At 39.7% G+C, this 17432-nt stretch overlaps 1 protein-coding gene and 1 long non-coding RNA gene across 5 annotated transcripts in view; one reads left to right on the forward strand and one right to left on the reverse strand.

Moving 5' to 3' along the window:
- The window catches only part of PRRG4 (proline rich Gla (G-carboxyglutamic acid) 4 (transmembrane)), an 8337-nt gene extending 816 nt beyond the window's left edge, over positions 1-7521 (forward strand). For 2 of the 3 annotated variants that reach the window (XM_014949264.1, XM_014949266.1), the window contains exons 2-6: positions 424-539; positions 3649-3812; positions 5133-5181; positions 5905-6040; positions 6915-7521. In XM_014949264.1, the coding sequence (XP_014804750.1) occupies positions 424-539; positions 3649-3812; positions 5133-5181; positions 5905-6040; positions 6915-7143 (694 nt within the window). In that variant the 3' untranslated portion in view covers positions 7144-7521. Of the gene's footprint in view, positions 1-404; positions 540-3648; positions 3813-5132; positions 5182-5904; positions 6041-6914 lie in introns of all 3 variants that reach the window. The other variant, XM_014949265.1, reaches the window with a different exon arrangement.
- Positions 7522-9426: 1905 nt separating this feature from the next.
- LOC106892234 lies at positions 9427-17391 on the reverse strand. 2 transcript variants are annotated; one of them, XR_001412834.1, is made up of 3 exons: positions 17257-17391; positions 16732-16864; positions 9427-10829 (listed from the first exon to the last, which is right to left on the reverse strand). It is a non-coding gene; the product is annotated as an uncharacterized LOC106892234 (long non-coding RNA). The 2 variants fall into 2 exon arrangements; XR_001412833.1 differs by having other exon boundaries at positions 16732-17371.
- Between the last annotated feature and the right edge of the window lie 41 nt (positions 17392-17432).

Here is a 17432-nt window from a genome sequence, read left to right on the forward strand (position 1 = left end):
GTCTGTTGCCGTCGGGTGCCGTTTGTACCCTGTGGGCACCCCTGGTCCTGGCCCTCCGAGGTGTCGGGGGGCACTGGCAGCTCCTCCTTTTTCCCCGCGGTGTCTCCCCGTTAATTCTCCAGCCGAGCGGGCTGCTGGTTCCTCCTCACCCCCCCTCCCCGGCCCGCGGAGGAGAGCGCAGCTGCCGCCACCCGCGGCTCTTACGCAAGGAGCAATTAGCGAGAAACGCGTAGGACCTGTTGGGATGGGTGCCTGCCTTCTGGGGACCCATTAGTCTCGGTTACGTGTAGGCGCTTGCGTTGGGTGACTTCATTTTAGAGGATTCACCCCGGGTTCATCGCGGACACTTCAGGAGGTTGCGTTGTCTTTCTTATTAATTTTCATTTAATTTTATTTTCACTGAGGTTGGCTTCTGTCTGACAGATACCACGCCATGTTTGTGTTTCTGGTGGTGCTGTGTCAGCTACACGTGATGGTGTTTGCGTTTCCTCACTGCCCAGGGAGATTAAATAACTTGAAGAAACCTGAGCGGAAAGACGGTAACTTCCTTTTCTTGTGATTTTGTGCTTTCCAAGACAGAACTGTATCTAACTTTGCTGACAAATCTTTTTATGTGTGTAAATAGCTTTGATTTCCTCTATTGGTGTTGGGGTTTTTTTACTTCATTAAAAAAAAAAAAAATTAAGCTGCTTTATGCTTAGAGTATTTGAATATCTTTTGCTGGAATGATTGATAATGGACTGGTGTGTCGATATTAAGTACTTATCAGATCCAGTAGTAAGTGCTGTTTGGGACAACTGAGCATTCCCCAGGTCTCTAGGATTACTGTCATTGACATGACCAGAATCCTGTAAGGAACACCAAAATTCCCAAAGTTTGAAATCTGTATTAAGGCAGTGCTGCTGGGGTACTACTTGAGCACAGTTTTTTGGACTCGATGATCTTAAAGGCCCCTTCCAACCATGAGGGTTCTGTGATTCTATTTGTATATCTAAAATTGTTTTGTATTTGAAAGGGTTTATTTGTTTGTTTTTGAGATTGACATGGTGTTGCTATTGCAGTTCTTCACTTTGGAGGGAGGGAAGTGGAGAGGAATTGAGGTGAAAGCAAACAAAGTTCCCCAAAAGGACTCCAGCACTAACTACAATGCTAAGCCGTGTAATACGTAACATTTAAGCATCAGGGATTCAAAAAGGAATTTGATACTTGGTTGTCCGGTCTCCTCAGTGGGTAGGGAGTGCTGAGACCTTAAGACAGACTTTAAAAAGTCGTCACATTGAGCAGGAGGCTCCTTCAGGGGAGTATATTGAGCAGCAAACGTGGCTAGTGGAAAAATGCTGCAGACGAGTTATTCATTAAAATCCATATTGCTCTGGGGCATAAAACATGAGGCTGCCAGGCTGCCTCTTTGTTGGGAGTTCAGGGTGTAGAACCCTCTCCTGACAAGAGACCCAGATCACTCCTCTTTAAAGGAGGAGTTGGAAAGAGAGGGACCCAGTAATTTAGCAAGTAGAACAGTTGCAAAGAGTATGGGGTACCTGCGTGGAGAATTTACTCCTTCAGCATTTTCTGAACATCTTTTACCAGCAGAGTTACTTTATTGAGCACATCATGTGGACGCATTTTTAATTAAATGCCAGGCATCCTAAAACTGGATTTACTGTTTCGTTGAACCATGGCCTCGGGACTGCGGGGCTGCATCCAGTTCTCTCACGTATAGGAGAGAATTCAAATCCATCTGTCTCCTCCTCCAAATACTATCTTAATGACCCGGTCGTAGGTAATTTGGAGATGGAGACAGGTGCACTTTGACTGTGCCCTGCAAAATGAAGAAAGTGCAGTTAAATGCATAAAGACTCTTCGAAAGAGAAAAGGAGCATGTGTCACTGGGAATTAGGAGTGCTGGGCTGCGGGCAGTTTGCCTGTGCATTCCACATTAATAAAAATGCATCAATTATCTAAGGTAATTTAGAAGTATAGTGAGTACTACTTGCGTGGTAAGGGATGAAACACTGCTGAGCAAAACTGAAGATCTCTCTTTCAGAAGGCTGAAGTTATTCTTGCCAGTTGTACTCAACCAAGATATTTTTTTCCATGCAGTTCTTTTCCCTTTCCACTTGAGGGGTTGGGGAAATCTTTTTTGGATTAAGTCCTTCTCTCTGGTTGCTCTTAGATGTAGCATAAATACTTTAAGCTTAGATTTTCTTGCAATTACTTTAGAATAGCAGATTTCCCTTCCTACGCAAACGTGTGCGCACGTGTGTGACTTCTTCAATATATACTGTAATATTATATAAATTATATAATGTAGTGTAATATAGTATGTTAAAATTCCTTCAATACACTAGAATATTAAAACCATAACCAAGATGCAAGTTACACTGCAGTTTTCTTAGTTTTCAGAGAGCAAACTATTTTGAGATACCATTGCAAGATCTAACAGTAACTATTTGGGCAAAAATTCCTGAATGATGTGATAATCTCACCAAACAAGCTAACAAGAACACAGAGCTAATTTGTAGCTGAATAACATTATTCTGAATCTCGTCTCCTTTTTTAGCCATCTGGCTTGCTATGTAACAATGCTGTTTCTGCATTACGCTTGCAAAAATAATCCTCTAGTCATTCTGCTTAACGAAATAGTCTGAATTTCTTGGAGTACAGATTAGGCTTTCACTGAAAACCAAGCCAGAAAACTAGTTGTGTCATATAAAGATTCTTTTTTTTTTTTTTTTTTTTTTTTTAAGAAGCTGTAGCAAGAGCAGGCTAAAACTTGACTATGGAAAATGCCTGGTGAGAAAATACATTCCTGTATTCCAAAGCCTTCTATAATTTCACTAACTGTTCTGGAATCTCACCTCACAACAGACTCCATGAGGCCTTATGGAGCCTGTAAAAGCACAAAAGAAGAAAAGAATTAAATGTCTTCAGTAGTGCCTTTTTTGAGTAAAACTGCTATCATGGACTAATTTAAAACAAATAACTGTGGCAATATGCCAGCCTTTACATAAAACTTGCTGCCACAGTTGTGAAATGAGAACATGTGTAAAATGAGCGGGACTCTGCTGCCATGATTTAAAATCCAAATTCCATAAACAAAATTTTGGAACGCACATATACCAGAAGATGCATCAATGTATAATGAGGATTCTTTAGAAGGAAGAGGTTTTTGTTTGGGGTTTTTTTTTCCTGCTTCTGCCTCCTTCCTCCAGTAGGTCAGTGTCTTGCTGTGTTTGCATCTGACTGAATTTCTGCTTTATGCAACTATTACTTTGTTCTTAAGAGCACCAGTAAGAACCTGATGCCCACATCCCAAAGGGGTAATACCAAAACTTGAACAACAGTCACGCGAAGCAAATGCTCTTGGCCAGTACAAGGAATAGCTGAAATGCTTTATGAGAAAGGAAAATATGTTTATTTTCTGTTGCATACTTAGAAAAGTTAGCAGCAAAGGCGATGTTTTAGGAGGAGACCTTGAGGTTTCTTTTTTCCTGTATGTGGTTGAGAGATGCTTGGGGAAGAAGGGGTTCAATGTGCTCTTTTAGGATATTAACCATACTTTAAAATCACCAAATTTAGCTTTCCTAATTTGTTTTAAATCAACTTGATTTTTTTGGGTTTTTTGGTTGTTTTTTTTTTTTTTATTAGTGTTCACATCAGAAAAGGAGGCTAATTTATTCATCGGCCGGCATCTTCTAAATAACAGATTTGACTTTGAAGCATTCACAGCGGATAACCTGGAGAGAGAATGCTTTGAAGAGCTGTGCAATTATGAAGAAGCGAGAGAAATTTTTGAAGACCCCGATAAAACGGTAGGTGTTCCAACTGAATTTAATATACTGAAGGAGGTTACTGACTAAATCCTTACTGTATCTAAATACTGTAGCCCTTCTGAAAACAGCATTTAAAATAAGATGATTGCTTATTTACTGTAAAAAGTGGAGGCCTCAGATAGATGGGGTTGTTACATACACAGTGAATACACCTGAATATGTACTATTGTTTTTGAAACTTTAGATAAGGGCTCTATTTCTGCAAACAAACATAAATGAAACTCCAGACATACCACTTGTGGATATACCTGTATGTGTTTGCAGAATCCCACTTTTATTTTTTAAAGTAACTTCTCAGCATCCAATGTGAATGTGCTCCACATGCTCTGCGCTGATTGTGTCCTTGTGTCATGCCAAAGAAGTATTTTAGAAGAGAGGAGAACAGAGCAAATTCGTGGTTCAGCCATTGCTGAGTATTCCTATGGCATCTTCCAAATAGCTCCCTGTAGACAGCTTGGAAGAAACTTGCTATAAAAAATGGAATAGTGGAACCTGATGATTGCCTGAAGACTGGCTCTTGCTACATGCAGCAAGAATCTCTGTGTGATTCTCGGTGTGCTCTGCAGTAACCTGCAGAAAGAGCAAGGAACACACTCCTGTTCTGAAGGGGGGAATGTTAGTTTGCCATTGCTAACATTTCCCTAAGAAAAAGGTGAAAGTGTTAAATTGGAATCTTGATGGAGTCTTTTGCTGCGTAGCAAAAGTGGAAGGTATAGCTAACCGTGTTTAATGCATAACAGTCACACAACGTAAAGGTTTTCTTCATAAATGAATCCCATTATTTTTCCTACCTGATATGAATACAGATATTTTCCATGCAAATGTCTGATTTTTAAGAACTTGACATGTTGAATGCATAAGTCATGCAACGTAAAGGTTTTCCTCATAAATGAATCCCATTATTTTTCCTAGCTGATATGAATACAGATATTTTTCATGCAAATGTCTGATTTTTAAGAACTTGACCTTGCCTCATTAATACTCTTCTGTAGGGATTTAGAAAGATTAATTGCAAGCAATTTTTTTAGTATCAGAACATATACTAACTTCTACTGTAATCGGGCAGAAATATAAGGTAAGATGGGACAGTTAAATGCACTTTCTGTATCACCATATGGCATTCTCTTCTTTGTGAAATTGTAATAAAACAGTGGGATAAGCAAGTACAAATCCTCCAGCGTGAGCTGGTTCTGTTTATGCAGTAATTAAATTTTGCCCACAGTGCCATATTGAAAAGAGTTGTCAATAAGCCTGCCAATTATCTATCTCATATAAATTTGATCCTTTGTGTTTTTATAGATGGATTTTTGGAAAGACTATTCAACTAAGGGCCCTAAAATAAAAATAGGTAAGTAATCTTTTTTATTCTTTTCTTATACCACAGTATTTTTTGTTTGCTACAATAGTACATTCTTAAAAATAAACCATGCATTCAGGTCCAAAATCAGAAGTGGTCTTTTCACTGAAATTCACTGTAAACTATGCAAGTATATTGCATTATATGACATAATAAAACATACTCAAGTGCCTTACTCACAGTGGGATCCATTTTAAGTCTGTAGGTAAAAAACAGTCTGAATTTTGTTCTCCATTTCTTTGTTTTATTACATAATCAGTAAACTTTACAGTAATTGTATGGCTGCTTTCTGTGGTTTTGTTCATTCTGGCCCCCCCATCTCTTTAATAGTAATGTAACAGTCTGATTCATGTTCTGAGTAGTCTTACACCAGATGTTTTATTAAAAAGATGGTCAGTATGACTTGAGGGAAGACCTACAGCCTGCTCAAGGTCACTAGTACATGAAGTAATATTTGGAAGGCATTAGAAGACAGACATCTCAACAGTTTTATGTACCCAAAAGGGGATGGATATCTGCTCACTTTAGCTTTAAGGTGAATGTGAATGATACTTGAGTTGTGTTGCACAGATATTGTGGCTTCTTACAGCAAACTAGACATTTGTGGAAAGGAACAGCCTTATAGCACAGTAAAATTAATACTTCACGGTGTATACGATATTCTATGTAGATGGAAAGAACACGTAATGAAAATAACCAATGTTTTATTTTCAGGTGATGAGACACTACAAAAGATTAACGTTACAGGACTTCTCATCAGTCTAGTTGCTGCTGGAGTACTGTTAGTTATAATTGCACTGCTTATCTTCTACTGCTGCAAAAGTAGATGCAAATCAAGGCAACCGCCAGGGTAAGGAACATCACTGCTTAAAAAAAACAAAACAAAACAAACAAAAACCAAAAAACAACCAAAACCAAACTCTTGCTTAAGAGTGGAATTTAAAACTTCCTGTGGGTTGGTCTAACTGTGTTCTCAGCGAATCCAATGGATGTTCTAGTTCTTACTTTTCCAGGAAGCAAAGTTAGGTGAGCACTAGCAGTAGTTACGCTGAAATTAATAACACAAAACCATAAGACAACAGTCCAATAGCTGACGTATCTTTGGCTTTTTTGTGTGTGTTCTTGGTTCCAAAATACTCTTACTAAAAAGATGGAATACTTTTAATATGTTGGGGACTGCAATGGAAAGTCAAACATGTTCTGCTTGCTCGTCATGGGTATGGGGTGCATGCTCTTCGTGGCATGTTGTCCACGAGCTGAAGTAGGCTGGAGGAAATGCTTCCCTACCAGTTCTCCAGCCCTGCTTGTTTCTTGATCTGTGGCATGTTGTCCACCTCAGATGCGAGATGAAGTAGGCTGGAGGAAATGCTTCCCTCCCAGTTCTCCAGCCCTGCTTGTTTCTTGATCCTAAGCATGAAAGGAACACAAGAGGATCCTGTGCTTCCTCTTCCCTATAAATTTCACATTACTGAGATATTCTTACCCTGTGGTTTGCAGAGAGTATTTGGCTTCTTGTGTTTATGATCATTGAAGGCAAGTGTTTTTTTGTGGGTGGGTTGTGTTGTTTTGGTGGGGTTTTTTTTGTTTGTGGCGTTGTGAGTTTTTTCTCTTCTTTTTGGGGTGGTGTTTCTTTAGGTTTGTTTTTGTTTGTTTTACAACTAAGACTTTATATTCTTCCCTTCAAAACAGAAGCTGACACTTACAATGCTGTTAACCTTGTTTAGGTACTTGGATTACGTAAGACGTCGAAGATGTAGCTCATCTCACATGTTCAGAAGGCACGAAGAATTTTCTTTAAACCCACTTCCTCTCCGAACTGATGACTCAGCACTACCAACTTATGAGCAAGCAGTCACTTTAGCTGGACAGCACGACGTGCCACCACCCCCTTATCCAGGGCCACCAAAAGGGGCACGGGTGTTGAAAAAGTCTATGTCGCTTCCTGCCCCTTAGTCACAAACCTCCTCCTGAGGTGAGGGGAGGGATTGCTGAAACATAACGTACTTTTTTTTTTAAAAAGTGTGTGCTACCTTGCATATTGCAAGACAGTTTACAAAAAAATGTGAGAGATCTTTAGCACAACCAGAAACAAGTGAAAGTCCCATTTGGGAAAAAGGGGTGAGCTGTTGCAAAGGCTGCAGGACTGTTCTTTGCACCCGGTTATTGTGTCAAGAGGAGGGACTGCAGAAAGAGTACATTTTGTACCGCACTTTGAGCCATCCCATCCTACTATTGATGTTTCATTAATAGTTTCATGGTCTTTTTCTTCAGAAGGAACAGTGTTTTAACTGGTTTTATTGAAACTAACCATTCTTTGTGACTGTTAATACTTTAAACCGCTATAAGAAGTCTACTTTATTGTTTTGAGATACTCACTTCCTTGCCGTGTCAATTTTCTATTCATTCTAGTAATAGAATCGAGTATGAAAATTATTTTATTATTTGATCTTTCAAATGTGTATATGTTTCTGCTTCTGGATTGCACTGGTTTGTTTTAGACATTGCTGGTTAACACGCTACTCAACTTGTTGTATTTTTGTGATTATAATTTTGGATGAAAAGGAACCAATTATGAATTGTGTGGCACATTATCCATTCAGACAAAGTATACTTTTATCAAATGGTTTTGATACTCATTTCAACCTGGTATTTAGTGCTGAACAAGCAGAGTACCGTGGGTCGGGGACATTAAGCAAATAGTTAGAGATTTGTCTCTTGTTAAAAACTACCCAGGTTTCACAGATAACTGTTTCTCTTGCAATTTAAAAATGTAAATGTTGAAAAAAACATTTATCTTGTCAAATTAGAGGCAAAACTACCCCACAGAGGCACTTGGCATTAAGTATGTATTGCTCTGCTGGTAGGACAAAATGGTACCTTTGAGCAGAATGAAACATCTTATTAGATAAATAACCAGTATCCACAGAGCAATAGTCAAGAATTTCGGGTAGTTCCTGGTTAACACTATGAACGCAATTTCTGTACCTCCTGTTGTAGCCACCCTTAATTTTACATTTTATTATAATATCAGCCCCCAGCATTATGTGGCCTACAGATCTTGCTGAGCAAGCCACAGACCAACGTTGCTGTCCCTTTACCTTCTTCTAGTCAGGTACTTGGTGCTGCAGCAGAAAGAGCCTCCCGGAGCCTCTCACAGGTGACACGTCTGGCTGGTGTCTTCTTGTACGACAGTAGTTATGGAGTTGGACACATGCAATTAAGCTTTTTAAGATGCAACAAATGCCTCCTCCCCCCTCCATTTGACCAACGCTGACAACAGCAAATGGTATTTTAATTTGGTGCCTAAAATGCACTTTTAGATAAAGGTTGAATATTTATATGTAACATGTAACTGAATTTTATGTTTTTTAACATGCTAGCACCTACAGTGCTATTGAGTGAGGTGCAGAGGATCGCTAGGAGATTTTTAATCTGTAAATGCTTTTGTGAAGAAGAAAATGCTCCAAATCTTGGAATATAAAGAGGGTACACTGAAAATGCTACACAAGGAGGTCTTGCCCTTTGAAAAATACACACAACCCAGCTGGTATCAGTGGACATTGGACTGTGGTCTTATTCCTAGAGCTTCAGCATCAGACTTGGCTTTTGACAAGTCACACAGCTCTTTGCAGCTTCTTTTTTGTGGAAAGATGGGGGAATCCCTGTGGTGGGACAACTTCAAGTCACTGTTGCTCTCCTTGTAAAAGCATTTTGAAGTTCTTTGGACATTACTGTTCTGTAAGACTGAAGTGAACTGTGCAAGAAAATGGCTGATAACCAAAATACAGAGTTACGCTGGAGCTATGGAATTACAAGCTTGCACAAACATTTCTCCCATATTTCATTTGGCTAATAAATTTAAAATTTGTTAATGTGCATCTTGAGCTATAGAGCACACTTTTCTCTTACCACAAAAAAGACATTGAGGTGCTTTAGCGGGTCCAGAGAAGGGCAATGAAGCTGGTGAGGGGTGTGGAGAACTAATCCTTTGAGGAGAGGCTGGGGTTGTTCACCCTGGAGAAAAGGCTGAACAAGAAGAATTTAGAAGAGCAAGACCAAAAAAGACCAAAGTGTCACATGGAAGTGCACTTCCTCACCACAGTTCATGAAACTGTGAATCATGAAGCATTTGATTCTGGTACCGTCAAAGTCTATGGCAACTTTTTATTGGCTTCAGATAAACTGGGATTGGCACCAAAAATTAAATAACTGATCACTTGAGGTAACTCGTCAAAGTCTATGGCAGCTTTTTATTGGCTTCAGATGAACTGGGATTGGCATAAAAAAATTAAATAACTGATCACTTGAGGTAACAAAGACTGTAACGCTCTGCCAAATTATTTACCGCGATGCTGTTGCCAAACTTTACATATTCTACTGTTTTAATGATGCCTACTTACATTAACTGTAATGCTCGAGGCTGATCTGCCCTTAAAAAATATATTTGAAATGCACAGGAAAACACCTTTGTCTTTCCTCAGATTACCAGCTGTGAATAAGCTGCATTAATTACCTGTAGGTTATTAGCAACACTGATTACCTTGATCAACAGGAAAGGTTCATTTAGAGCTTTAAAAAAAACCCCAAACCCACAACAAACCAACAAGACAACACACTTTTCTAACTACAGTCTCATCTGCCAACCAGAGTTTTACTGCTGCTATCCTCACTTGTTCCACGGGGTGTAGGGAAAAGGAAGGAAACCCCAGGTTTAAAAGCCATCCTTCAAACACTTCAAGCTTGCTCTCTCTATACTATAAATGTCTTTCCTAGCACATGGAAAGTTATCACTATTACCATTTTCACAACCAAAATTTGCACCTATTTTCTTCTCAAAAATTTGAAGCACATATTCCCAAATACCCTGCTATTTATTTAGGTGGTAAATTTTGACTCTTTCCAGTAATTTCTGAACTGCGCGAACAGTTCTTGTTACTTAATCTTATTAACATATTTCCTTCTACTCATCTAACAGAGTCTTTTGAATGCACTTGTCACTGGTTATAGTTTAACTTTGATGTTAAATGCTGTCATTTTGTTGAGGGAGGGGTAGCAATATTTTAAACCCTGCTAGTCTTTGTATTATTTTGTAAGACAATTTCCAAATAAACATTTATGCAGGTTAATCACAGCAAAAGAGAAAATACTAACTCAGCCTATGATAGAGTTAAAAAACCTCTGACAGCCCTTTTTTATTTTTTTTAAGTGAATCTGATGCCAGCACACACTCTTCTTCATGCCATATAGCACCTGTCGACAGGGAAAAAGGGTCACGGTTTGTTTTCTTTTCTTTTAACATTGGCAATTTCTGCTCTGGACAGAAGCTTCCTGCTTCACTGTTGTAGTTCACTGAAGCATCTGAGCTTCCAAACCACAAGCTGCAGTCACTGAGGATGAAGTCTTCAGGACAAACAAGCCAGCTGAACCAGGTTTTGTATCCTTCCATCCTGGACTTTCACCAGACCTTTGGGGAGAAGATTTATCACAATAACGTGGCTGTAAAATACCTGTTTTCTTAGGGTTAGTGAAGTGAGCAAGATCATTCCAGTGAGGACCAGAACAGGTTCGTAGAAGCAACACCAGAAGCTGGACTTCCTTGATGGTAATGGTGATTTCAATCCGAAGTGAAAGTACACATCCTGCAATGAGAAGAATTGTCTGCAGGGAGGCAGGAGGGCTAGATGAGGGCAGCTAAATTAAGTCACTCTTACACTAAATTAAGTCACTCTTGCCCACTGGATAGTCAGATTTATGCTTTTTCTCCCAACCACACAAGATAAGCTGAACTACCTGGTTAAAACTCTACAAAGACCACCAGAATCTCCTCCTATATTTGAACATCCAGTAAAGGTTTTTAATCAGTCAACTGAACTGGGACTTGGAATACAGCTGGTGGGGTATAAATGCTTCATTCTCATTAAATGTCTTGGAAAAATAGAATCCTAGTTCTTTGGAAAATGTATTTTATGTCATCTATTATATTATGACTTTAGCTATTCAGTTCCCAGCTATAAAAAAAAAAAAAATGGGGAGCTTGTATCTACTGGATTTCACCAATTCTGAAAATTATGTGGAAGCTGAGCAAATTTATAGCATGCTGACACTTATTTAAAAAAAAAAAAAAAGCTAGCCAGAACTCATAGTAATAAAATCTCCCATCTAACTTTTAATCTCTGTGTCCATTTAACAGAAAGCCAGCCCATTCACTTTGAAATGTCAAAAACAATTACTGCAAAACTGCCCTGACTAATTTGGCAAAATACTGAAATGTCAGCAAAAGACTAACTCCAGCTGGGAACAGCGGGTCCTATGATGTACCACCAAGGGAAGCAGCAGTACTTCCATCACTGTCTGAACCACAGTTTAGTTTGCTGCCTACCCCTGTGGGAGTAGCCTCCCCAAATTTTTACCAGCTGGACATCATTCCTCTATTTTACCATAACGATATATTAACTTTTACATAACTTCACAGTGACAACTATACTAACTGCTTATATGGAAAATAACAGAAGAGTATCAAATGTATTTTGGCTATTTTTGATGCAGTAAATTTTGTTCATGTTGAAAATATATCTATTAACTACATTTGCTTAACATTTAACTTCTCTTTTCCTTCTGTTCTTTTTTCCTTTTCTTATTGTTTTACCTATAATTTGTTATTGAACTTTTTTCTTTCTCTAGTTCCTTTTTCTGTGTCTATTTGTGATCTGCTATTGCACACACTCACCTGTTTGCTTCTTTTTTAAGGGTTGAAATAAAACGCTCCCTGTCAAAACTGTGAGTTTGCTCAAGAGCAAAGGTTTTATTCAAGTTTTCTTTTTCCTACACGTCATTACACATCTCTCCCACTTACCTTATACCAGTTCTAGTGCTTACTAGAACCCTTGAGAAACCATCCAGCAAAAACGTAGACAGCTTTCCCTTAAGTGGGTGAGTTGAATCAATGCAAGTGCTGGTGGTGGCACCTTGGAAGGTGCAGGACCACATAACCAGGACTGGGAAAGTGAAGGGAACAAGGCCTTCCACCTCACTGCTGCAGCGAGCCTTCGAGCAGATCAATCATCTCTTGTCATGTCAGAAGTACCATGGTTTAGTAGTTCAATAGAATTAATTGTTTGCTTCGTTTGTGTGTACATATACTTAAGCTTATTATCAAATAAATGCACAGAGTAGTATATGTAAATAAATGCAAAGAGAGAGAGCATTTGCTGTGAGGCTCCAAGATCAAGCGTGTTCTTTGAAAAGCAGCCCTTTCTTCCCTATTTACACATTTCTTAACGTCTAGCTTTATGTTTAAAGAGGCCATGTGCCAAATTAAATGCAAAATCTAATCTGGTAAGCAATTGCAATTTTCGTCTCTGGTTAGAATCACAATTACAAAAAAAAGCCAACAACCAAACCCTAAACCAGTCAGTGACTAATAGTAGGCCTGACCAAGACTCCTGTTGTTACCACAGAATATCTGATGCTCTCACCCCTTGCTGCTCCTGGGAGATACCACAGCCCAGCAGCACACACAGAAAGCCTGCACAAAGGAGCCGCAGCCACAATCTACAAGCACATGCCCAGCCTCCGTCAGTGCTCAACGGAGAAAGACAATACACAAATTTTATTTTGCACTCTTTTTAGAATTTGTTATTAAGTTAGACCCAACCCAGCTTTGGCCTGAACTTCAAACTTCATCTGATCAGACACAGTCAAATTATTTGAATGCTTTATCTTGGAAACATTAGTTTTCAAAGAAGAATGTCCCCAAGTCTCCCAAACGCTATTTTCAAACAATTGTGAAGAGTCATTCTCTCAGCACAAGGCTAACTGTTAAGCATTTCTAGAGCTTTTGTTGACAAATGGTTAGCCACTGAAAGCTAACCACTAAGATGTTTGTGTATGTTAGTGAACTATTTATGATACTCTGATAGTTCCAAAATAAAGTACTATTATGAACTGAAATACAGTCCTTTCGGTCCACTTTCAACAACCAAGCTGTAATCTCAGAATTGCAGTTAACCACATGCCGTGCCTTTAACCACTTTCTTCGATCAACAGCAGCTGAAGCTGCTGATCCAGATGTGCATCTGACTATTCTTCCATGGTTCTTTGCAGCCCATCAAAAATTGCCCTGAAGCATACCAAGAATTTTGCTGCAAAACCAACAGTTTACAGATTTAGCTGAAAGCCTCTTCATGCGAGGAAAAAAAATAATATTCTGGCACTTAAACATGAAGGAAAAGCCAGGACAAGACCAAAACCAGGCACTATGTGTCACGGAAAGACAGGAACAATGGCTTCTGTGGGAGAAGAGGGCATTCAGGGACAGACAGACACTGGAAGAGCCTTGTAGAGCCAGGTTTGTCGAACCTGCAATAAAAAGGATGCCAAAAGCACAGGCAGCAACCTCTGGCCCTATGAAGAATCACCCCATTCTGTAACATCTCCTGCCACATGCACAAGGACCTTAGTGGTGCTATCCTGGTATTTAACATCTGTGGTACTGTTAAAGCTGTAACATGCCAAAATAGCCTTCTGCCTGGCCAGTCTTGTACATATGAAACATACAAAATACCCACATTCAACTAAAACACTGGCTGATGCTTTTCTGCTAACGTGGGTAATAGCAATAGCACACTCAGCAACAAAGACCTTACTAAATAAACAAATCAGTTACAAATAAATAAACCAACACCAAGGGTGAACTGGAGCATTATTCTGGCCTGGGATTTGTGATTGATATATTGGTTTTAATTACGACCAAACCACAGAAAACTGCCAACTGCCCGTTAGCTTGATCCCGCATTTCATGTGGCATACCATCACTTTAAACACAAAACTAGACCTCAAAAAGCAATATTGCCATTCAGCATTGTGTAACATTAAATTATTTAAACTGAAAGAGGAAAATAGGAAAGTTTCCCTAAGGGGCAGTGTATATTAGCTAACACAGTTCTGGAACAGAGCTGGCTTGATTCTGGCTGAACTGGCATACGGGCAGAGAAGCCGTTACTGTCCACAGAGGTATATCCTCAAGCACTCCTAGTCTGGTATAGAGATTTCTACACTGAATATACCATGAGCCAAGTCAACATCTCATCATCAAAAGTAAAATTTCCCTGCTCTTTCTTGTCATCTCTTTCCCTTCCCAGCTGCTTCTGGCACCCACTGGATTCAAAGCAAGCTAACTCTGCTCAGCGAAATTACAGAAAAACGACCTCTGGCAAAAAAAAGTAAGTGTTCTTTGTCAGTGGAGTCAATTTACTGCCCATATTGTGGAGTGGGAGGGTGGAGCAGGGAAGGAGGAAGGGAGAATAAAGCCTTCTCCTTTGGCCCAGCCCTGCTGCCACCACCACAGGTGAAGGGAAGCAGCAGCACACGCTGCAGCTTTGAAGATCACTCCTTGACCTCAGGCAGACGACTCCCATTACAGCGTTACCTTAAGTAGTTAAATCTGTCTCCTAACCATCACATGATGTTTTTGACTCTCTAAAGGATTTGTTACATTATTTTTCCAAGCGGAGACTGTTCATCTAGGGAAAGAAATGAGCAACAAAAATTCAGTACTGCCCCAGGCTGGTATGCTGCACAGATTGTGTTACAGTGCTGTAATTTAAGATTTTGCTCTTAAATAGAGTGAAAAATTGTATTACCTTGTGTTTCAGCAAAATATATTTATTATATTAAATTCTTGACTTGAGAGAGAAGCTCATACAAAATATCATTGCTGGCTACAGGCACTCACTTATGAACTACAGTTCATGAAGTGTTAAAGCCCACCAAAGCTCAGTCCTAAACGGCAAGTAATTGCTGCATTTGAAATGAAAGCATGCCTTACTAACACAAAAATATTTTCAATATTCAGAATCATGAACATGTCTAATATGACTTCCAAATATATATCTTAATATGTACACTTTAATCTAAACATTGAAATAGCATTATGAATTAACAGGATCTATCAAAGTATTTTTTCTGTCGCTGACACGTTTCAGAAAAGCTTTTCGTAAGTATCACGGATACCAAAATACTGTGAAAGCACTAAACAGGCTCTTTTGTTGTCTTTGAGAATGTGTTACAAAATATCTTTTGGTTACAAAAAGATAAAATGCACAAACTTCAGGGTAGCTTTCCGAGACAAAGGATGGCAACAAGCAGCAAGGGATCAGTTTTAATGAGAAAACTGCGGAAGTCTCACCAGCTGGTCTCAGAACAAGGAGATTTATCTTACACACAGGAAAAGCAACGTACTGGATAAAACAACTTTATTTGGTGGTTATGGACATTAGTGATGAGGTCTTCAGTCTACTCCACCTTTATTAAAGCCATATAAAAGAAATTAAACTTAACAACAGCTGTCACAACTTTTGTTTCACTCAAATTCGCTATTTGATTACAAGAAAGAGGAGCTACTCCAACAATGTTCAGGGAAACACTGGGTCTGTGGTACATTGACAACTAGTTCATTCCGTGGTCTAAATTAAGCGTGTATGCTTCTCTGCCTGTAAATCTGGACTGCTGTTCCTTGTTTGTGATTTCCCATGTAACGTGATTTTACAGCCACGTATCTAACAGTATTAACACCCCTCTCTCCTCTTTAAAGAAATATCCTATAATGAAAATAGACAACATTACAGTACTCTTTAAGGTTCATGTTGCCATTGCTTGAGAAAAATCAAAGCACTCGCAGTGTTACAATTTATTAATACGTCCCAAATTTGTTGCAAGAAACTTTTAAGGTAGCTCCACACTAAAACATTCACTCTAGATAACCAAACACTACAGCTAGGTGGAAAAAGCATTTCATATCACTTAGGTCCATGTATCACCCTTCCCTCAGGCCCACTCGAGGGAAACAATGCACTCTAAGTGTAAATTATAATGGAGATTAGCGGAGATCCTGCAGGGAAATAAAAAACTGTAGGTCCTTCCCCGCTGGAAATGCTACTTTCAATAGTATCAGCAGCGTAAGTGCTTCCTCATTAGCATAAAACTGAAGTCATTTTCTGTCATCAGGCCTCGTTCATATGTAAAACAGCAACCCTCGTGTTTCCCAGGGAAAGAAGGTCCCCCACCCCCCACATACCCTCCTCCAGCTGCAAGCAATACAGGTGCTAACTTATGCAAACACAAGGAAAACTCACTCTGCTGGTTTTTGACTTTAGTACGCTTCTTTTCTTCTTTTCCCTGGCCTCTGGGTGACTTTGCTCACTCTGGTCGGTGCTGATGGCTTTCACACCTACCCTTCCCTCCTGATCCAAGGCTGCATTTCTTCCTACAGTGGGCTTTGCTGCTTCTTGAAACTAGGCATGAGAAAAGCAGAGCCTCAGCTTCTCCTCCTAAAGTCTCTTACCTTCCTGCTTTCTCATTTCATATTGACCAATCCACTTATTTTATTCAAGCGTTGAGATTTGGTTTTTTTTTTCTTAGCAGCTAATCTGATTGGCTGCAGACAAGTTTATAAATTCTGCATTTCACTACAAAATTCATTTCACTCTGTGGTGCGATATTGCCTGGAGTACTACAAACTGAATCTTCAAAAGACTGACTTACTCATTAGCATGCATACACCTTCCTCTTCTGAGTGTTGCCTTCAGGTGCAGTCACCTTCTTTTCAAGTGCATATTCCTCATCTTTACCTCTGAGGCACATTCCTCCTGCTCAGCTCAGCTTCTGTACTTTCAACCTGCAGGGAAAGCAAGACACCATAGTTCAACCCACCATCCCCCTGCCCCACAGAGATATCCCCTTTACTCCTACCCTGGTCAGTTTCCCTTACACGAGCACGCAGACAATGATGTAGGAATTTGTTGTCTGTACAAAGTACAAGTGGACTAAATTGGTCTAAATACTTATTTGTTTCTGTCCAGTCCTCTCTGCAGCCTCTTGCTGTTTGACTTTTGGCCTGTATAGACTCCAGGCCTGCAGTGCCTTATTGATAGGGAATTATTTTGGAAAGCTCTGATATACATTGATATAGTTATACTAGAGGCTTTTAGCTTGCAAAAATAAAATACAAAAATAGCCGAAGGGCTGTGCTTTTATATTATTTAACCCTTATGAAGAGCGACAACTGACCAAACCACGCAGCAGCCACACGCTGGAGCCTGAGGCACCTCTGAGCTGCCCAGCGGGGAAACTCAGCCCTCGGTAAGCCCCAACCACACCGAATTCCCGCCCCCGCGCGCACCGCCGTGGCTTTTTATGTTTTATTTCCCTCAGAAGTTTAATTTTTCTGTGAGGTGGGCGGGAGG

This window comes from Calidris pugnax, unplaced genomic scaffold (genome assembly GCF_001431845.1).
Source record: "Calidris pugnax isolate Ruff unplaced genomic scaffold, ASM143184v1 scaffold177, whole genome shotgun sequence".
Classification (NCBI taxonomy): domain Eukaryota; kingdom Metazoa; phylum Chordata; class Aves; order Charadriiformes; family Scolopacidae; genus Calidris; species Calidris pugnax.